This window comes from Trachurus trachurus, assembly GCF_905171665.1.
Source record: "Trachurus trachurus genome assembly, chromosome: 14".
Lineage (NCBI taxonomy): Eukaryota > Metazoa > Chordata > Actinopteri > Carangiformes > Carangidae > Trachurus > Trachurus trachurus.
Window position 1 is genome coordinate 15,543,893 of NC_139903.1, and position 22,479 is coordinate 15,566,371.

The 22,479-nt window shown below is 41.7% G+C and overlaps 2 protein-coding genes across 3 annotated transcripts; one reads left to right on the forward strand and one right to left on the reverse strand.

Annotated features, from left to right (window-relative positions):
• Positions 1–529: 529 nt before the first annotated feature.
• On the forward strand, positions 530–13,031 carry arhgap31 (Rho GTPase activating protein 31). 2 transcript variants are annotated; one of them, XM_083986730.1, is made up of 13 exons: positions 530–970; positions 3,316–3,418; positions 4,024–4,168; positions 5,573–5,655; positions 5,768–5,875; positions 6,103–6,245; positions 6,335–6,542; positions 6,676–6,797; positions 7,326–7,382; positions 7,535–8,176; positions 8,276–8,424; positions 8,930–11,002; positions 12,141–13,031. In XM_083986730.1, the coding sequence occupies exons 1-12, from the start codon at positions 871–873 to the stop codon at positions 10,994–10,996; spliced, it is 3,927 nt and encodes a 1,308-aa protein (XP_083842856.1). In that variant the 5' UTR covers positions 530–870; the 3' UTR covers positions 10,997–11,002; positions 12,141–13,031. The 2 variants fall into 2 exon arrangements, with proteins under 2 accessions (XP_083842856.1, XP_083842855.1); XM_083986729.1 differs by having other exon boundaries at positions 8,930–13,031.
• Positions 13,032–18,605: 5,574 nt separating this feature from the next.
• On the reverse strand, positions 18,606–19,619 carry gsx1 (GS homeobox 1; the record flags this gene model as incomplete). Its single annotated transcript, XM_083986330.1, is given in 4 exon segments — positions 18,606–18,958; positions 19,073–19,471; positions 19,474–19,528; positions 19,530–19,619. Coding segments are annotated over 4 exon segments (897 nt in total).
• Positions 19,620–22,479: the final 2,860 nt, after the last annotated feature.

Here is a 22,479-nt window from a genome sequence, read left to right on the forward strand (position 1 = left end):
TCACTTCAGTCACCTCCCACTTCCCTCTTCCTTCAGAACCCGTCTGTTTTTGTTTTCGAGCTGGGGCTCTTTGCACAGGAAATTGTATACATTGGGAGCATTCAGGAAGGGAGAGAGCAGCTTTCCCGCTAGCTCCGAGTTTGGGCACATGAAAAAAAAATGGATAAAAGAGGTCAGTAATTCCTAAAGTAGGAGAGAAACAGAAGTCAGCTGTTCTCCTCCCCTCACTTCACTTCCCTCCCCTTAACACAGCCTGGACATTTTCAAAAATCCTTGCCATACCGCTGCCACGAATCCAACTCTAAACACAGAATATTTGATAGATCTCACGAAGGGAAATCTGAATTAAAGTAAGAACTAATGTTCCTGTGGGGATCTGTCTCTCCTGATACGTGTCTGCCTCCTCGGCCACAGGGAAACCAGTGACACAGGGAGACTGTGTGGAATGAAGGAAAAGAGGAGGAGATAAAAAAGGAGCAGAGAGAGACTGGCTGGGGGTAAAAAACAACAGGAAACCAACCGATTCGAATGCTGTTTCTGCAAATCTTTCAGAGATAAAGCAGCGGACTGCCACGTCCCAGCCGAGCAAAAGGAACATTGGGTCTTTTTTGTCTGATCATCACTGGAAATAATGACAATCTAAAAGGACTTAAAGTTTAAAATGTGACGTCACTTCTGCTCTCAGCCTCCAACTGTGTGGTTAGTCAGAATGTGAGCGGATGCAGAGTTTTGGGAGCTGATTTCTGGGATTTCTATGTGGCTGCTTTTTTGACCCACAAACTCAACCTTTCCCTCTGGGTCATATGGATCAATCGCTGCGCTTTCAAGGATCGTTTTGTTTTAACCATCTGGACGACTAACTGGAGCCACATGAAGAATAAAGGGACTAAGCAGAAGACCAAAAAGAAAGGAAGTGAAAATGCGTTCGGCTGTGACCTAACAGAACATCTTCAGAACTCAGGACAAGATGGTAAAGTTTTCTCTTTTGCTTTCTTTGAAATCTAACACTTTTTTTTTTACAAGGTGCTATCATCAAACTACACATGATTTCCTCACCAGTTGTTAGACTTGTACTGACAGAGGATTACATTTATGTATGAAAATTGTGCTTTACTGGTCATTTCCCAGATTATCATGGTCATTATAAAGCTTTACTGGCAGATTATGTGGTGAAATTGAGACAAAAAAAAGACAAACTGTGCCTTTATGTAACCGGTAACAGGCTTTGTTCAAAGGTTACATATATGACTTGTCGGTGTACATATGTTTTACATTTAGGAAGGCCATTCATTCTCCCATTGGCTATATTAAATGGTCATTTGTGACTCTGGGTGTGGCTCTTGCATTTTTTGTGTTAATTTCCTACAATGACTATAGTTCCTATGACTATTTCTGTGTCTGACAAAAGGCTAGGCGGTGCTGTTGCTTAAAGTTGCGAGAGAAATAGTGAGACAAGAAAAAAAAATCAAACAAAACGTGTCCTAAAATATCCAAATATGTGGGGGCAGGTTTGTTTGAGAGGTTTCTACATATTCAACCCTTAATGATCCATTTACTTTCTTCTATGTCATCTGTCTTGTTCTTTTCTTTCAACCATCATGTGTGATTTTTTTTAGAAGCACAAAGATATGTAAAAAAGAAAAGGGAAAAAAAGTGAACACAATTCTCCCACGTGCAGAGGCATATGAATAGCTGCGTTGAGGATAACTTTAAGGATGACCTGGACACACACTAAGGCGGGGCGTCCAGGGCAGGAAGTGAGGGAGGAGGTATGAGTCGTACCCCTTTGTTATGAATGTCCAGCAGACATATTGTGTGGACAGGCTTTAATGAGAGCGGCTGAGAACCAATGAAAGCTGCTGACAGATTGACAGAGACAAAAAGTAGATGTTAAGCTTCATATGAGAAACTTTAAAAGTCATCATTAAAATACATATCTTAGCAGAGTATTAAAGTGAACCTGGTGTGTTCTCTACTCTGGTGGGTTTACAGTTAGAGTTGGGATAAATCCTTTTCTAGCATCTGAACCCATCTGAAAATCCAACTCAATGTTATGTTACGCTAATGTTTGTTTACTTTCAGGTTCATAGTGAAATATTGATCAGCGTAAGAGTCAAAAATCTGTGATGGACTTAATAAGGTCTGAACCTCAAACTTCCTGTCTCACACACAAAAAACTGATCATGACTGTGAAATGCTGAGGTCAACGTACAATAATGTTACTGTAAGGTCTGTTTACAAAACCTGACAAAAAGAGAAAGACTGCAGGGCTGTTCAAGTTTTTTTTTAAGCAAACCACTCAGCAGCAGCTGCAGTTTCAGCATTTAATGGAGCATTGAACATCGCAACAGAAACAAATGACTAAACGCCTCTGATCTGCTGACTATGTGTCACATTTCAAGTTGAAATCATTCTCACCTCACATTACCCATTGGTTTAAAACCATGCAATACCTTATAATATCTGTAAAAACCAGAGACCAACTATATTTCAGATAACTCAACCTTTTATGTTTCCTCATTTACAAGTGTCTGTAGTTAAAAGCCTGTTGATCTCATGCTTTTGAGAAAAAGTTACCTTAAAAAGAAAAAGTCAACTTACTGACAAATACAACAATGTCAGCTTTTGTGTTAGCGCTGCAGTTTTACACATCTCAATTTGCGTATCCAAGCATAAGCGCATCAAAAACTGCAGATGATAATGATGATTCAAATTTTTTTCCAAGTTAACCAATATTAAACCAATTGTAAGTTTCATTATTACCTAAAGGGAAGCTGTGGTCTGACCGAATCAGAGCATGTGAGTTAAGACACACAGCAAAGCCACAACTGACTCTACTGAGATGTTTTAAAAAGCGTGGCCAAACATGGTTGTTTACAGAAGGTGATGTACTGGAGCTGAGAAAGCTGTGTAGGTCAGTGGTAACATTTCAAAAGCCATTTTCTATTAGAGGAAATGTCGTAAGTAATACCAGCTACAAGGACTGGGTGTGTCAACCTTCCTTTGAAACAAACAAACCATTTTTAACTTCCTGTCAAAGTCCACCTACAATCAGCGGCCCTAAGGAATAGAAAAGAGCCATGGTGGAGCAAACCCATACCATGAAGTCAACCTTGTGTGCATTGTTCCCACTGGAGCGTTACATTTAAAACCATTTCCTTCTCCCCGTACTTTTAAGATTTCACATGATCCAGTGATCATGATCAAGTCCAACGTGCATAATGTGCAGAGTAAAGAGGCTGAAAAATTCATGTATGACGATTCTCTGACATGTTTCCCAAGCAGATAGTGACTAACACTATTCATTGTCTCCAGTTCCTCAGGTTCTGAAGAATTGTGCAGAGTTTATCGAGGAGCATGGGATTGTGGACGGGATCTACAGACTGTCGGGGGTCACCTCAAATATCCAGCGTCTCAGGTACTCGTGCAAGACGTTTGGTTGTTACTAGTCCATTCCCTCAGCTCCACACCAGTGGAAACTCCAGTAGCAGCTTCATGAGGCAGCAACCCCCCCCCCCCCCACCCCCCAGGTCATTGAAAGTATTATACACAGGATGATACTAATTAAAAAGAATGATTTTTGTAATGACGCATGTGGGTTTAAAATCCTGGACTACAATCTATGTATTGTATGTATGAACTCTGTACTGTACATCCTGTTTGGAGAATGGAGATGTTCCAGTTATTCAGTAAAAATTGATGCTCCGCTAAATCTAATACTGTTATCTCAAATTACGTCCATAAAATTGGTTCCATCTCATTATTCTTCCATGAAGACTAAATAAAATGTCATGGTATATTTAATTTATATATTATTGTTCTCTCAGACCAGGACTGAGCCTGTTTGGTGTCTTTATGCTGTTTATTTATTTCTTCACAATGTCAGCCAACCAGATAGCTTTCAATACTGCAACAGTAGTAGTTAGCAGGCGTTTTAAACAATCAAAGCATTCAGCTACGTGTGTGTGTGCGTGTGTGTTTTGTGTGTGTGTGTGTGTGTGTGTGTGTGTGCTGTGTGTGCAGGCAGGAATTCTGCTCTGAGGCGTGCCCTGACCTTACAAAGGAAGTGTACCTCCAGGACATCCACTGTGTGGGTTCCTTATGTAAGCTGTACTTCAGGGAGCTACCCAATCCTCTGCTCACGTATGAGCTATACAGCAAATTCACCGTGAGTACATTCAAGTCACCTTTGCAGTTTTGTGAAACATCTGATGGTTTTTACATCAGCCTGATTCTCAATCCTCAGTTACATGGAGAATAATAACCACAACATTAGAGGTCAATAAGCAGTATTTACTCCACATGACACCTCTGTATATTTGTGTCAGCACTATACAAACCACATGAGCGTGACTTCATCTCTCTGACTCACTATTGATCTACTGTTTTCATCTCTTCCCTGGAGACTAGAGTGCAATACATAAACAGAAAGTGTGATTTATTATCATTATATAAGATGAGCCTGCATATATTGTAACAGAAAGTCTTATGAAACTGAAAGACTGTTTATGTTTAAGCTTTCATGTGTGTTATGTTTGTGTTTTTTGTGGTCTAGCCTGTTGCAAGGCCGTCCTGACAAATAACAGTTTTGTTGCTCTGCATTATTCAACCGAGGAGCTTGATGTTAGGATGAAAACAGTTTATTTCCAGCCCTTCTGGATCACAGAGAGAGATTGTTACAAATCAAAAGCAAAACCTTCAGAGCACAATGAGATCCTATATGGCCTCCTGTGTGGCCAAAACTGGGATGACACATTATTTATTTAAATACCAAAGAGAAACCGTGTGTGGCTTCATTTTCTGGGTGAACTGCAGATGTGAGAGACTTTAAACAGGAGCAGGCCAGAGGGGAACAGGAATACCAAACTGTAAGACCTGGTTCATGCTCTCTGTGTAGCTTTCTGTGTACCTTGACGGGCCATTTGCATACCTTGGCATTCCTACATCTCTTACTGCTCACGCCCGAAAAACTCCAGCAGTCCAGTGTTTTCGGAAAACTCAGTTCCACAAATGGCACAAGATGAAGAAAAACAAAACTCCAGTTGCTTAATAGTAAAACTCCCTTGTTATCTCAGAGAGAATTAACTCATTCTTAAATCTCTAGATGCCTTGCACACTGAACGACCCCAATGTTTTCATTTCCACATCTATTAGATCTGACACTTTGCTGTAGATTGTGGCCTTTTTGGACAATAGCACAAGACCGCACACGAGCACATTTGGACGACCGCACACATGACTAACAAATGCAACAGCTGTTCGGGCCTCAAATCCATTAGTTTGACTGCACGCTCTCCAGCATGTCTGTCCACATTTGTTCTGCAGGGAAAGCTGGATGGTAGGTGGAGGTCAGAAGGACTATGCAGAGCAAACATGGCGTTACTCTGAAGTTCATCAATACATTGATTGTGAACTGATTTTCTTGTGGAAAGTTTCCTAAAACATGATGATGAACCCAAAATTAAATACTGATAAACATGCCTGTAGGGCACAGTGATCAATCATCCAAATTTTGAAATCCTTTTCACCGGCCTTAGATGTGAATATGGATATGTGTCTGTTTTACATGCAGGATGTGGTCTCAGTCCAGGGAGAACATGAGAGACTTTTATACGTTCAGAGGGTCATCAAAGAACTGCCAGTCCCTCACTTCAGGTGAACTTCTTTCCCTAAGCTCTTTTTATTCTCAACCACTGTCCAACCGACTATCCTGTTTGCTCATACTCACTATTAATGTCATAATAAAGTGTTTAACAACTGTCTTCAGGACTCTGGAGTACCTCACCAAGCACTTGGCCCACCTCGCCACCTTAAGCACAAAGACAAACATGCACACACGTAACCTGGCTCTGGTGTGGGCTCCAAATCTCCTAAGGTGAGTTTTGTTTAATGGACATACTTCAAATACTTCCCTCACATAAAAATATACATATTTTATCAGTTGTTGCTGAAAGAAAAGTGGAGATGTTTTTACAACACATGGGAATTAGTGACTTTTTATGCTATTTAATTCTTTTTCAATGGCTGTTTTGGGAAATATGCAAAGAAAAAGAAGAAGAAAAAGATTTCATCTTCTCTTATCTTCATCTCTTACTGTTTTAGATCTAAAAACATTGAATCTTCATCTGGTAATGGAGACATGGCTTTCCAGGAGGTTCGGATACAACAGTCTGTGGTTGAGTTTATTCTAAACCACACAGATCAGATCTTCAGCAGCGGTCCAGCACAAATCAAACCCAAAGAAGGTATGACATAAAAGTGGTGACATATGTCAAAATTATTACATCTTTTTATAACATCATGTATCTAAAACTGACTTATTCCACTTCTGCAGGACCAAGTCACATGTGTGGGGAGAAGTACGCCACTCTCCCTATCAGTGGCCAGTGTGGGCCGATGAAACTGATGAGTCTGGAAGAAGCTCAGGCTCGTTCCCTAAGTCCAAACCATCCTGTTCATAAAGAACGTCAGCGGGAGAACAGTCTTCCTGATACCAGCACTGCCACGCTCTACCACACTGTCATAGACATATCAGACAGCAAGTACGACAGGTTTAGAAATTAATCTATTGCCTCCCATTGAGTATAATTAACATGTGTTTGATGCACATATGACCACTGTATTCATTGCTGCCAGAACAAGCACTAGAGTTAACCACTGTTATTTGTTGTTTAGGAGAAAGTTTTCTGGAAAATCTAAGAAGTGGAAGTCCATCTTCAACCTGGGAAGGTCGGTGGACTCGAAGGGAAAACTGAGCCGGAACGGTAGTGTGTTCATAAGAGCACAGGGAATGACAGGTAAATGCTAAACAGGAAAGATCACCCATGCACAAGAGATCTCATAAGTGTACTATGTAGTTCCTGCAGATAGTCCACTGTGAATATGCACTCCAAATCCCCCCCAAAAAGAGAAACAGACTTGTTTCTCTTTTTCTCATCATTAAATGTCTGAAAGGGTTTTCTGCACTTATAGAAAAGGCTGCATGTTTCAGTGGCACAGACTATTTTAGATTAGTCACCCACCCAAGATGGTTTAAGAATAATGTAAAGAGTCCATAGGTGATTCCCAGGATTGGAAAACTAAAATTCTGCAGAGGTGGTTTCTTTCTTTCATATTTGCATTTTTCTTTTCTTTTGAGAAATACTACACAGTGCCACCTCTGCAGGTCAGTCAAGTTAGTGAAATTAAGCAAACTGAGGGTGAAATCAAACCTACTCAAGACCATTTCCATGTTATGAAGACTGTCATTCAGACTTCAGGACTTTATTCACTTTAATTGTTTGTTCTATGATTGTGAGATAAAATGACTGGAACTTTTTCCACAGAGAAGGCAGCTCTGCGTCCATCCAGGAGCATGGAGTCCCTGTGCTCCTTACCAACAGGTGGGGATGAAACCTTGATATATATAAATGTGCATGAAAAATGTCATTTAAGCATCGTCTTTGCTTGTTCTAAAATGGTTTTGTTGCATCTGCTACTATGAGCCGATGTTTTTCACATGTTTTATTCATCACCCGTTATATTTATCACACAGATGATGACAGAACAGGAAACAGTCCAGCTGGTGGACCCGGCGGCATTTTTGCTGCAGATGTAAAATCCAGAACACTGGGATCTGACTCGCTCTATGACCTGAGCGAACATGACCAAAGCTGGGAGTTTAAAGGGAAGAGAGATGGCGGGGCGGCAGGTGGTTGGAGCTCCAGCATGAACCAAAAGGAGTCACCAGGTGCTTCTGCAACCCCCCATAAAACACTGCCAGAGCAACTGAAGGTGTTCAAAGGTGATGACCTCAGTGGCTACAAACCCACGTCTCCTAAAAATAGGAGGATGTTGTACTCGGGCTCCTCCCACAACAGCTCGTCTCGGCCTTCCTTTCCTGGAAGCTTCTTCCCGCTGGAGTCTTCGCCGAGACATCAGCGTCGAGCCGTGAACATATCTGAGCCTTTTGCTGTGTCTGTACCCCTGCGGGTGTCAGCCGTTATCAGCTCTAACAGCACACCATGCAGAGGGCCTGCCAAAGAAAAAGCAGCAACTCTGAAACCCTGCAAAGAGACCTCGGAGCAGAGCAACAGCAGTGGAAAGAGCAACACTTTCCCTCAACTGGAACCAAAGAAGCAGGAAGGAGCAGAAAAGAAAAATACAGAGGAGCCAACTTCTAGAGCACCGCCGGAGGGTGACTACATCTCCCTTAATCACATTTTAAAACGCCTTGTTCAGATTAAACATGTTATCAGATGTACTGAAAACTATCTTAAATATGTTACTTTCTCAGATACAAGCAAAGAACCTTTGCCAGAGGGTCGAGCAGGGATGAACACTTCTGAACTGGAACCGCCGTCCCTTGCAAATGCAAGAGAAGGCAAAGATGCAGCGCCATCTCCTGGAAAAGAACCGCAAAAGCAGCCCATAGCTTTACAACTGGTAAATAATTTGCTGTTAAGCTGTTGGTACCACCACTGCCGCAGAATAAGACAGTTCAAAGACAAGTATGGGACAACGGATGGAAATTAGCCTGTGGCTACAATCCGGCTTGTTTACGATTTTATGTTTCGTTCATGAACTTGCACTGTCCCACTTCAAATAAATTGAATTGAATTGAATTGAATTGAAAGAACTTAAAACACCATAAGTAGAGTCAAAAACAAAGTCCACATCAATATTTGGTCAGTTGTTTATGACCTCGCTGGTCTGTCAAAGTCAAATTAAGTTGAATCATTGGAATTTACAGGTGCATAGTCTTCTGAATCCAAGTACTTTTGCTTTAGAGTGCGAAAACACACATTTGTTTGGACTTTCTGAGGTGTATATTATTCAAATTTCAAAAGGCAACACAAGGGTGAATACTGCTCATAGCACATCAGGATGATTATGTTGTAGAAATTATTTTGTTTATATTTAATCTTGTTTATTGTCTGTTCTTTCTCAGCACAAGGAAAGTTCTACTGGGAAAGAGCTGTGGCCTGACCTCCACCAAGAACTGAAGATAACTGAACCAGAAATAGACCTGCTGGACGAGACGTTTAGACCCGTTTTCAGCTCCCGGAGCATTTCTGAGGGCGCAAAGTTGACGATGGATGTTAAGTCAAAGCGAAGCCGCAGTTCTCCGTCCCTGTCTTTGTTATGTAGGGAGCAGTCTTCAAATACCTCTCTAAGTGATCACCTAATCACCACTGGATCAGGCGCTGCAAAGAAACAACCGTCAGAGTCAGATATCTTATTCTCTCTTCACAAAAACTTTGATGCAATCAATGGTGGAAGCACAGAAAAGGCCTGTCCTGCTGATATGGTGAATGAGAGAGGGGAAAAACTTCATCCAAAATTGACACCCTTGAACAAAGATGGACCAGCTTACACCAAGAGACTCCATCTCAATTTAAAGGAAACGTGTTTAGATCAAGTCATGGATCCTTTGGCAGCAGAGAATTCTCCAACTATCGGAGGCTTCTCAGGAGTAGATGATGCTAAGATGTCCCAGAAACATGAAATTCCTCAAGACAACAAAAAAATCTCCTGCGATGGAGCAAAGAAGAGTGCGATTCCTGAGCTGGAGGCCATTCAGAGGCTGTCGGTGTGTCTGCAGGAGCGACGTCGAGCCTTGGAGCTGCCACACCTTGACGACGAAGAAGGATGTGGAGGAAACTCAGAGGAGCTGGATTTGGTGGAGCCCTGGGAGGATCTTAGCTCCACCAAGCAGTGGGTTACCAGTCCTCTCCACTCACCTGACGTGGAGGAGTTGTTTAACCAGCTGTCACCCTTCGGCTCTCGTGTGGACACTTCGAGCCCAGAGGAGGGGAAGAATTTTTCTCCTCCTTCAGTTGATAATAACAAACAACCCGCCGTGAAGAGCACTGAACGCTTCTCCGGAAACATTCCTCAAACGTCTACTAAAGAAACTAAATGGATGTATCTGCCGTCTGCACCCACACGGGTCAACATGAGCAACAATAACACAACGCAACCTCACACAGGAAAATGCAATGCAACTAAACAGAAGAATACAGTGTCATCTCATAGGTTTCACAGACAGATGTCTTACGAGGCAGCTGGTCCAGAGAGAAGAGAGGAAAACTGCTTTTCTAAGCACAGGCCATATTCTCTGAACTTAGACCTGGGGTATAGATGCATCAGAGACATTTCCAATCAGCAAAACTGTAATTCGTCAGAGTTTTCGTCTTGTCAGAGAGGATTACTAACCTCTTCTGGGAAAGTGAACAACGGGCTGCCCTCAGAGTTGGAGTTGTTTCTGAGTGACAGGCAGGCACCTCTACGCCGGAATTCAGCCCCGGTGAGTGTGTCGTCGGTGCGAACGGCCTTCATGATAAAAACATGCCAGGCCAAAGCGGTGCCGGTCATCCCTCCAAAGGTGCAGTACAGTCAGATACCTCACTCCAGACACGAGAAGGATTTTGATGCAACGAAGGAACAAGAGAAGGAAAGTCCTAAACCGAGCACAGAGAAGAGCAACGCTGCACCTCCTCAGGTGATGTCAGACCTAAAGGAGGAGCTAGAGAATAAAGAGCCGGCCCCCAAACACCAAAAACACCCAAATGTTGAGAAATCTGCAGAGTCTGTGAAAACCACATCTACTCCAGAACTGCCAGTCATAACAAGGAGACACACTCCCAGTCTGGAAGTGTTTGTAGATTGTCCAAGACCCAACAGAGGGAACATTCTCCAAAGGCCGTCCTTTAGGAACAGGCAGAGACCTCAAAGTCTCATCCTGCTCAGTCCACCTTTTCCCATCATGGACTACCCACCATCAGGAGATGACGGCAAGCTCCTTTCATCCATCAAGAGCCTGAATGACACATCAGCTAATGTGTTTTCTAAAGAGATGGCGGAGAACTTCAGGACGGCGGAAGGGATCTCTCTTCAAAACAAAATGACTATTCCCAAAAGTGGACAGAGACTGGAAACATCGACCAGCTGCTTCTACCAACCGCAGAGGAGGTCGATGATATTTGACAGCAGGAGCCACAGGCAGATCGAGTGACTGGAGGTGCAGCAATTATAAGAATGGGTGTCCGTAAATAGATACAGAATATTAGGAAACTTGTTGTTGAAAGTAAAAGGAAGGTGATTTGATAGCCTGTTGGAAAAAAAGAGGCTTTTGTTTGCTATGATTCAAGCATTTCTTGAGGGATGAAGTCATGGTTGAAATACTGATTCTTTATGCAAAAATAATGAAGTATTTTAGAAAGAGTTTTGGAAGCCAGTGTTGTATGTGAGAGCCAATGGAGCAATTATTTTTTCACAGTTTTTTTTATTTTTTATTATCCATTGATTTGCTGATTGTTTAGTAGAGCTAATGATAGTAATAAAAATATATTGTTTCAGTTCAAACCCAAACATATTTAGGCTTTGTTTACCATTGTAGATGTAAAAACAACAGATATTCAAATATGAGAAGTTGGAACCAGTGACTGTCACGTTTTTGCACAAAATTTGTGTTAGTGAGTTAGACTACTGTATATCTGAGATATGAGATTCAAATGCGACCCTTTCATCCACTATATGTGGTACTACAGTGCATCACTGTCTGATCTTCTGAGAAATAAAACAAACAAATCAACTGCTGCCATTTGTGATAGAAGGAAAGACTGCCAGACTTTAAACTACATGTCAAAGAAAATGAAGTGTAGTAATAAAAAAATCTAAATCTTGCACTTAAGCCTCTTAATAGCTTTTGTTCAGAGGTTTAGGGTTCGGGTTAGTTAGGGTTTGGAATAGCTACACGTATAATGAGGTCAAGTTTAAAATGCAAAGAAAAAAAATTCAACAACACATGAAGAGGGTTTTCATATTTTGGGAATTTCTTCAATATGTGATGTTAACATACAAAGAAAGAACTAGCCACTGTCCAATAAATGTAGTGAAAAGTACAGTATTCCCCTCTAAAATGTAGTGGAGTGAAAATGTATGTAAATACTCAAGAAAACCTCAAATCCAGCTCTTGGGTAAATCTAGTTACTTTCCATCACTGGTCTCAACCATATCTCACACTTGTTTTGAATGAGGTTTAATCAGTTATCATGGATTAAGCAAGCTCCAATTACTGAAGATGACTGATATGTTGAATCAGTTCCAACTTTACACTGAACCTACTTTTTTTTCTTTTCTTTTTTTCTACACATCAGCAGCCAACACTCATACATTCATTCTGACTTCTTCACGTCTGAATGTTAAGACTTTGGATACAGGAAGTGTACAGTGAAGGTTAACAACAAGTAAAAAGCTGAAGATCTGACAATGAAACTGTTTAACAGCCCTGCATATGATCATGTAGATGAAGATGTTTATTTATCTCAATTACTAAAGTAAACTTGATACCTATGACGCATTATACTGTATGTATCTATTGCCTCTGTGATAAGCTGATGTCAGTGTATTTTTTTAAACTAATATTTAAAACAAAATCTTTCTGATTTGAGTATATCAGAAGCTTAATTAATAGTATTTACTCACAGAAGGACTTTAATGTATTTTATGGCAGTTTTCTACTTTGTTTTTTTTTGACAATAATGATAAGCCAGCATTGTACAAATGAGGAATGATGTTGTCAAAGGTAAAATCCTGGAGCTGCTTGTCTGACTATTCAGTAAGTTTGGACCTTGATGGTGCTTTGAGTCAAAGTCAGATCATAGATGGTATCTCCAGGTTTGTGTCTTTTTTCTTTGCATCTGATATAATTAACTTTTGTGCTAATTTTGGGTGAACATCCATGTAACATAGCTGGGCTGTTTAAAGGATATTACAGTATTTTGATACGGATGTCGCTGAAGTTTCAGTGTTTTATACTGTAGTTTGGATTGGATGAATGATTACAGTGTTAATCAGGAAATGTTTGGATGTTAATGGAGATTTCAATCGGTGTTTTTTATTATTTGTTTTGTAACTTTTGTATACATGTTGATAGTGAGAATGACTGAACAGTGTGTATTCTTTGGAAGAACACAGACATTGAGAATTACAAGACAAGAGTTTTGCCTTCATTGTGAGATGATGGAAGTTTGTCTGAAGTAATGTACATAAGACACTTGAGTTTTGTTACATCAAAAAGTTATGAGAATAAAAAGTTATGAAAGTCATTTTTCTCTGTTAAGATCTCCTTATACAGTATACAAATATACAAATTATTAAAATATACAGTCCCAAGCAGTAACATTCATACTAACTGTACTTGCTAGGTTTTATTTATATAATTACAGTTTCTACTTTGACGAAAAGATGTACAGCAGCTCTTTAGACCACTCTGTGTATTTATTACCAGGGTTTAGGGACCATGAGTCCAGCATCATCAGTGTCATCTATGTCCAAAATTAATATTACAGTGAGTTTGTCAGAATTATAATGGAAAAATCTATTGAGATATAGGTCTCATCAAATGTGGGTTTCCTTATTGATTATAGCGTTTTCCCTAAGTTCAGATCTCTGGCTGCCGATTTAGCAGTGTAACTTTAACTTGTAACGTGTGTGTGTCTAATTTCAGTCCTGGTCTGAGTGACTGTCTGTTGGTTAGTGCGTCTGTTACAAACCGTGGTGGAACCACTGGGGGGTATTTAAAATACTCGGTGAAAGCACTTATTGGCTATTTTTTTCCCCAGAGGACAGAGAATTTCAAAACTTCCATACAGTCCTTCAGCAGCTCACTGAGAGGGGCGAGATAAAAGAGGCCGTGGTGCCGTTGTGTGAATGAGGAGCATTCAAGGGGCCCCCCGAGAGGGTTGGGGCCCTTTTCGAGATCACATGTGATTCTGCACCCAAGTTGCATGTGGGACCTATAGCTGCACGCCTGCTACTTTGCTCTTGTTAATTTGATACAATATAGTAGTTTTAAGTGTAGAAATCTTATTTTAATTTGTAATTAATCAGGAAGTTCCACATAGCATGGCTGTGCAGCCCCATGGTGATGGACTACCTCTGTGTTTGCCACCAGATGACGCTCCTGCTCCACTCTGAGGGACGTGAACAAGCCACAGAACTGCGGTTTAAACAGAGACTCGCTGAAGACGCTCTGTGCTTCAGGTGCTTCAAGTGTGGCCGAGAAGCGACAGTAAACCTCTGAGTGTGTATATGTGAGTGTTTGGACGGAAACACTGCGGCTCTGTGCTGCGTGCTGCAGCGAGCCCATGCTGCTGCGTCTCTGTCTTTGTGTGCGTATATACGCGCAGCGCCCGCTTCCCTTCACTTGAGTGCATGTCTCCATGTTGCAAAGACACCGTCAAGTCCATCCACCACCTCAGAGCAGAGTGCTTCTGCTGCAGTTTGCATTTCAGACGCCTGCAGTTTCCCACAGGGAGGCTGCACCACAGTGATTAGTCTGCACAGTGGGAATCACAAGTCACGGTGCACAACACGTGTTTTTGTTTTAAATAGCCTGATACACACTTAACGCAAAGTGGAAGAATCCTGCATGCAATTATTCTACATTTAAATCTTTATTATACACCCTTATGATAAATGAATTTAAATTGTCTTTAGTTTACCTGCGCCTATCACCACATAAATCTCCATGTTTTCAGCCGTAACTGAGGTCCGTTCACATGTGGACAGCCTGCAGGTGACAGCAGTCAGAGGATGGTTAATAAAAACTCCACTGTGGACCAATTTCATCCAAATGTCGCATGCAGTATTTTGAGCAAAGTTCCCATTCAGAAGCATTCACTTTGGACCAGCCTCGGCGCTTGCAGAGGTTACTTCCATGTCTGCACAGTTCATTATTTCTCGACCTTTGACACTTGATTGTGTATGGGCCGAGAATTAAAAAGGCGTATTCTCAGCGGCACACTGAAAAAGGCAAGCAGAGCACGGTGCGCGCGTTGAATATTCAATTAGAGGAAAGGGGGGAACCGAGGCAAAGTGAAGCTGCGTGCCAGTCCTTCATCTTACATTACTGATTAGCTCTTAAACAGATTATATGCAGCTGAATGGGTTCAAATGTTGCAGCAGAAAACAGTCGCGGTTCAAGGCAATGACGAGTGGTTTCCTTCCCCGCCACTTGAGCAGGCTGAACACACTTCGTCAGCACTAACAGCTCCATAATGAGACATGTTGCTGTTCCACTTTTACCACTTTTTAAAAGGAGAAAAAAAAGAAAATGCAACAAACACACAGAGCAACTGAAACAGGTTCTGGTGCAGGTCGAGTTGTTGGGATAAATCTGGGATATAGGAGAAAAATATATGTTGTATACAGCAGACTGTGGATGTAATATGGAAAAATTGATGGAAAAATTAAATGTTAAAAGTTTGCCATGCTCAGATTTATGTATTTATGTCCATAAACTAGCTCCTTCCAACTGGCTGTACAGTTGAGGATTAAAGAAAAACTTCTTAACGCGACCACACATCATTAAGTCATGAAATGTAAAGTTAAAAGTTATTAAACCATACATTTCTTATTAAAAACATGTTCTTGAAAACTGAAAATACTTTGCCCTTTACCAACAACAACACAGTACTCTGTGTACAGGCGAGTGTGGAAGTCTGGAGCAGCAGCCACTTGTCCTTTCAAAAACGAGAAAACAAACACGTTATAAATGTGCTAAAGTGTTTAAAAGTTTATAAACTATTTTGTTAAAGTTGGTAGGTTAACATATCGGGTTTACTACACGCACTTATTAAGCGAGATAACTTTAAAGCAGTTGAATGTGCAGTGCCACAGCAAGCCACGCGGGTCCAAAAGAGCTCTCATTGAGAAGCCACGTGTCCGTTTCCAAAGCCTCTCCAACTTAACCACCTCCTTTGTACGACTAACCCACATCGGCAGCGTCCCTCCACATAAAGGGATTTGCAATTTCAAGATATTTCAGCTTAAATGTTTTTGACAGTTCCCTCGCTTTTACCTCGGCTTGGTTATTTTAACTGTGCCAAATGGGTCACCTTGGGTTGCTGTCTGCGCGCAAAGGGCTTTTGCGCGCATTCAGTCTGAATTTTTTCCAACTTTCCTTGACGGGGAAACCAGCTGCTGGTCGTGAAAAGACGGCTTATTAATTGTCCTTTGTCATGCAGAATTGCTTGATTTCTAAAGAAACGTACAAAGGCTCTTTTTCAGGATTCAAGTATTTTGTTTCGTGCGTATTTTCAAACCATCGAATCAGCTGCAGCGCCGCGCCGTCTACCAGACTCTCAGGTACTGACTGCCTGCTCCCTTTGTCCCCTTTTAATGCTGTTGTAAATCGTGCAGACTGATTTGTTACAAGCTGTTCTTTTAATCTGATAGATAAGAGACATGTCAAAGAAAAGCCGTAAATAAAAAATTAGCCAGAATAAAGACAAGGGCGAGTCTGCTAGATGGGCGCCTGTTGACTCAAGCGGCTCTCCAGCGTCAGGGGAGCCCTCTCCTCAGCTCCGTCAAGGTTACGTCCACAATTCCCTTTTCTTCTTTTTAAAAAGACACCGTAGTCCTTTTTGCTTCAATGAATTGATCGGCACAAAATTAAGAATAAATAAATTGAGCATTTGGAGCACCGAGCGTATAAGCTCCCCCAGGGCGCATACCCCCGGGCTATTGAATGGATAAAGGGCGCTTTGCAGAGGACGTTGTGAGCAAAATGGGGCTCTATGGTGCAATTAACAAAATGGTCTAATCCCATATCTTAACAAATGCAAATATTAGAGTTTTGTTAAAATGGTTAAGTGAACAATTAAATGAAAGTTTACAAGTGAAACTTCTCATCCAAAAAAGGCACACTGATGCAGATAATGTGCTCTACCCAATTTAAGAACAGTTTTTACTCCCTTTAAAAAAAGAAAGTCCACAGATACATTTCTAAGACGGGAAATACCATTTAAAGCCTGATCAAAAATAATAAATATAGTTTTGAGGGCCAAAGCTTCAGTCAGAGAGCAGCTGTAGCGGTGCGTAAAATAGGCGAACAAAAGTGGAACTATATGGTAAATTCATAGCTTGGTGTTTTTTGCACATGTTTTAGTAATCACTGACATATTTTTTGAACTGCAGTAAAATATAGATATGAACTCTTTTTATTCTATTTTTCACAAGAGGAGCCCAAAGAAGTATTTTTGCCTCACAGACTGAATTTATCTTTGAAAATGGTGTCTGATTTTTGACGTGGCATGCTATTTAATTTCGTAATTTTTTTTTTTTTTTACCATAAAAATCGAATTAAATGCTAATTAATAATCATGTTTTTCTATTTTAGAATAACACTGGCTGAGCTGAAGAGGCTTATATGAAGTACATAACGCACCTGGAGCTCATAAAACCGACAATAAACCTGATCACACTGGTGCGATAACAACGTGAACAATGTGGGTCATTGACACCAAACCAGCTCTTTTCCTCATTTATTTTCATGTTAGATCGATATCTTAAGATATGCACACTGCTGGTGCACCATTATCCACCCGGGGTGATTATTAACTCAGTCACACGAGACGGATCATTTCAGCTGGGATGGGACGTGAAAAGAGCTCCAGAGGACCAGGCAGTGATATGTGTGCTGAGTGTCCCCCGGGGAAAGCACATAAGAGGACCCCATAACAATGTCTTTATCACCCCAGAGTCATAAAGATTATTGAGCATTTGATTTACTCCCTCAGCGCATATGATATGGCCTAATGTGTCTAATGTGTCTAATGTGCTCTTTTGATGCACAAGCACATTTTGTTTGTCTGTACCGAACAGTGCAGGCTGGGAATAAAAAATATACACCTGTTCTTCCCTAATTCCTTTTGGCTCTTTGAGCAAAAAAATATGAAACTCACTCATTTTTCAGTCTTTTTCTCATAGCTTGAACAGCAGCTTTAACTGTATGTGCTAAATATTAAAATATAAATTTTGAATGGCAAAGAACTGAGTCTTAGGTCTGAAGTAACGCACTACACCTCCACGCACGTTCCCACATCCACAGCGCAGTTGGAGACAGTTGAAAGTCTGTGATGATGTAATTCATATGACCATTTTGACCAAACACTATCACACAGTATTTTACCATCATCTGATTCCCTCTCACAACATCCTTCTTTCAATTTTAGTCTCCGCACCGCGAATACGACCGTGCGCCACCGTGCGCACTCACCGTGCGCAAAGACCCAACACGTTCAACTCACACGACAACGTTTTCTGCCGCTCAGAAATATTTTTATTTAAGTATCAACATTTTTAAATAAATAAATATTTTTCAATTACACTGAAGATATAATTTCAGGGTGATCTCAGCAGTGTGACAGTGAGGGAGTTTGTCCCCAGCTTTCCATATTTAAGTCACAGTTCCATCCACATAGAATGAATCTAACCAGTATTCATCATGTATACAAAATACTGTCTTCCCCAAAATACCAATAAACAATGTTGCTATTGTTTTTTTTTTTAATCATTTGGGTTTCTCTTTACAAATATGCCTACCATACTCATCGGATTGGCAACAACAAATGGACCGTTTTCAGAAAAAAACTACATACAAAACGTACAACATGTATACAGCTATACAATAATTCAGGGGAACTCCCTGATTAAATATTCTCTGTCTATGTACAAACATCTGAACACAAGCGGATCAGTCTCTCTCTCTTTTTTTTTTGGCTGTATTCAAAATCATGAGGACCAAAGTCTTTCAGAGGTGAAGGCAGGGGGTGAGTTCAGGGGGAGACGGACAGGTCCACGTCCTCCTTTTCGGACGAGGATGGAGATATGGGAATGTCATCGTCTTCCTCCTCCGAGCATCTGGCCGTCGACAGGGATGAACATTTGCAGTTATGTGAGCCAGTCCTTTGGCCGCTGCTCTTTCCCTCCTTTTTGTGCTTCACTCTGCGGTTCTGGAACCAGATTTTCACCTGTTTCTCGGACAAGTTCAGGTATGTGGCGATCTCGATGCGCCTCAGTCTGGAGAGGTACATGTTGGAGGTGAACTCGCGCTCCAGCTCCAAAAGTTGTGTGCTCGTGAAGGCGGTGCGCATGCGCTTACTGCTCTGAAGTTTGCCACTGCTGTTTTCTGTGAAAATAAAATTGAAAGTCAGCCACTGTGGTTTTGTGAAAACATATTAAATGTGGCTTTGTGCACTGAATAAATCATCGGTAAAGCGGGGTGAAATCAGCCTCTACTTACCGATGGAGATGCAGTGGAACTGCCGCGGGTCTGGGACCGAGTACGCAGCTTGGTATATCCCCGGTGCGTGGCTGAGGTTGACGCTGTTGGACGAGTGTTGCCTCGACAGAGCTGAGTGGCAGTACTGTGAGCTGAAGGGAGGGAAGGACGCCTTGAGGAGCGGCAGCGTCGGTGGGGACGGATGGAGCTGGGACGCGGTCATGCACAGCGGGCAGAAGCACAGCAGCCCGGCTTTCCTGGAGTGGCAGGAGCCCGGCAGCCCGTGGTGCGGGTGGTGCGGCGAGTGCACGGCGTACGGGAATAAAGGTGGGTTGTTCTCATTTCCTTTGTCATTGGCCTCCCTTAAAATCAAGGAATCCACGAGAAAAGACCTCGGCATGTTTGCAAAAAAACTTGTTGCTCGGCTGTGGTTTCAGTGAAAGCCGTGCGCGTCGTTGTGTCGCTCGTGTTGTCAGCCTGCTGCTCTCCTCTGGACGGTGGACAGCGAAGTGGTGCTGAAGGCGCACAGCAGCTCCTTAAATAGTCGCCGTGGACTCGGTTCGGCCATGTGACGGTTACGCTGTAAGCGGCCGAGAGCTCTCAATAGGGTTTTGTGCCTTTCTCTCGGCATTCCCACTGCACGCTTCCCCATTATTTCACTTGTTAACTAAATGAACTGCATAATGTAGTCTATTCTTGTCAGCCCCACCCACGCCGCAAGAGGCGGCACTGCCCATTCTCCCTTTTATCATCACTCTCATTTTATCATAGAGCACAGCTTAAATTTGCGAGAGAAAACGTTTCTGTCACATTCAGAAAGCCAGCGTGCGCATTCAAGTTTTGTTTTAGACATTAAGCAGCCTATTAGGTGTAGAAGTTAGAGACTTAGCCGAGTGTGTGTTACCAGGGCGAGAGGCAGAAACACGCGTGGAAACTTTTAGAAAGATGCACAAGTGTTAATGTGCATAGGCTGCTTATAACAACAGGTAAATTAGAGAATCGTTTCCCAATTGAAAATATGAGAAGGTGCAACCATGTTATTTCTAAAGGGGCTGAATGTGGCGTTTTCCCTCTTTAACTAAACATGCGAATGCAAACTTGTTCATTTTTTTTGCTTTATGTAACTGTGTGTTTATTATTTGTGTGTTATCCATTACATCCCAACGTGCTCGTGTGGCCACTTCCCTGACCGCAAACACGAACGCAACAGCTGAATGTAAAGTTTATGCACAGATCCATTTTAAGGTTAATGTGTCATTTCTGGGCACAAAACAGGGACAAGTCATCGCCTGGAGGCAGCGCTGTTAAAGAGCAGTGATTAATTCCTTTGCTCGGGCCCCTGCCGAGTCGGGGGGAAAGAATATGTAAAAATAACCAGGTTTTCACTCTGCGGCCCTTATTGAATGTCATTGTGGAGGGTTTTCAATGAGAGAGAAAGAGAGTCGAATTAAAGTGTGTGACAGCGGCGGATAGACGCAACAAAGGCGACTCTGTCATAGAGGAGCCCAGTGCGCGGCGCGTGAAGCCCCCGCCTCGCGCTCTGATTGAATTAAGTAATAGGAAAACATTTTCTTTCACTTTAAGGCTTTCTGAACAAGACCTTCAAAGCGACGGGACCCGTAATGTGTGAGTAAATAGTGGAATGTGATTTCTCTTCCTCTTGGAGTTTCTTGTTTTCTCTTCCTATAACAGCAGCAGACAAACACGGAAGTGAGTTTGTTTATTAACTGGCTAACATCTTAAAATGAGCCAACACACACAGACACACACACACAGAGAGAGAGAGAGACCCAACTGGACCCAGTGTTAGAGAAATGACTGTCGAATGAGTTCTCAGTGAGGGTAACTGCACACACAACCTGCGTGTTGCTTTATAATTTAGGTGTGAAGTTTGGTTTTTATAGAAACCAACATGTACTTCTCCCATGTCTGTTTACTGTTAACATGTCATCTAGTTTTCAAGTAAATAAACTGTCCTCAGGCGAATTAGCTGCTGGGCTCCACATGTCCACATGACAGTGTGATGCTATCCGTGTTTGTGCTCATAAAATAGGCCCTAATGTGCTCAGCTTCACACCACTAATCTTCCATAAAGCCCGGACCTGTAATTAGCCTGCGCCATTAAAGTAGGCACAAATTAGGAGCAGTTAAACCCTTTGACGGGATCTAGTTATTCGGACAAAACCCTGTTAATATATCTGCCAGAGCCATTTTCATTTTCGTTTTTTGTGTCTATTAGTCTGTCTTTTCATTTCCTGCCAGGGGGATGAGCCATTAACTAGTCCGTCAATCTTGCTGCAATCTTGCTTTCTGCAACCTGTAAATACAAATCTATCGCTTTTATTCATATTCTTAATGAGGTAATAACTTAATGACATGTTTTCATCCTGCGTTAAAAGCACGGCTATTCACAGGAGGGTGGAACATGTGCAGTCTCAGATTTAAAAACGAATTATGTTTCAAACCTGCAGCTTTTTTTTCTTTTCTTTTTTTTTTACAGCGGTGGAGAGGCTGTGTGCGGTGGCAGCTTGATGCATTGCTCAACATAAAGATGTTATCAAAGGCCCTAATTTTCAAATTATGTATAGCAGTCACCCCGTGGATAGGAATAGAGGTTTCATGGGTCGTCACGCAGGGAGGCTCATCCTAATTTGCAATCCCAACTGGAGACTGACAAATAGTTTTGACCTCCCTCTGGAGGCGCGGGCCAGAAGTGCAAAGAATCTCATTCTCCATAATCACTTGTTACTGAGATAAATAATCGAGGGAAATAGCCCACTCACATTATAACAACTCTATTACATTTTTTTGCACTACTTTCAAGCTAAAAAAAAAAAAAAAAAATAGACATCTATAGCCACTTATAGGTTCATGCATCATCACATCCATATCTGTGTTTTTCTCTCACAAACCAATGACCCAGACTAATTCAGCATAGCTTCATGTGCTCAGTAACTAGCATACAGCTGTGGGTTGGCAAAGCTTCTTAACGTTACTGTTTGATAGGGGGGAAAGCATTGCCCCTGAAATAGTAAATTATTTATAAGATATTAAGTTGGAACAATTGCCATCACTCAAATTCATCCCTGATGATAACGCTGACCAGTGCCTGCTGTGCTGTTGGAGAAGCACATTTTCAGGGGCTTTTATGCAATTATACCCAAAGATCTCGTGCCTGATGACATAAAGAGAGCAGTCTGTTTATGGAGATGTAGTCAATATCTCCTTTTCTTTTTGGTATGAATAATTCATAGTTTAAGACACTATCCCCCCTCACTTAATATGTACACACACTTAAACACCCACACATCTCTAATACAAATGATGGTTTTAGCTGACAGTGTAACAGGATTTAAGGTCCCAGTGGGGTTTGGCCCAGCCGTGGATGGGCGCTGTGACTGTCAACGTGACACAGAGGGCCGGCTGCC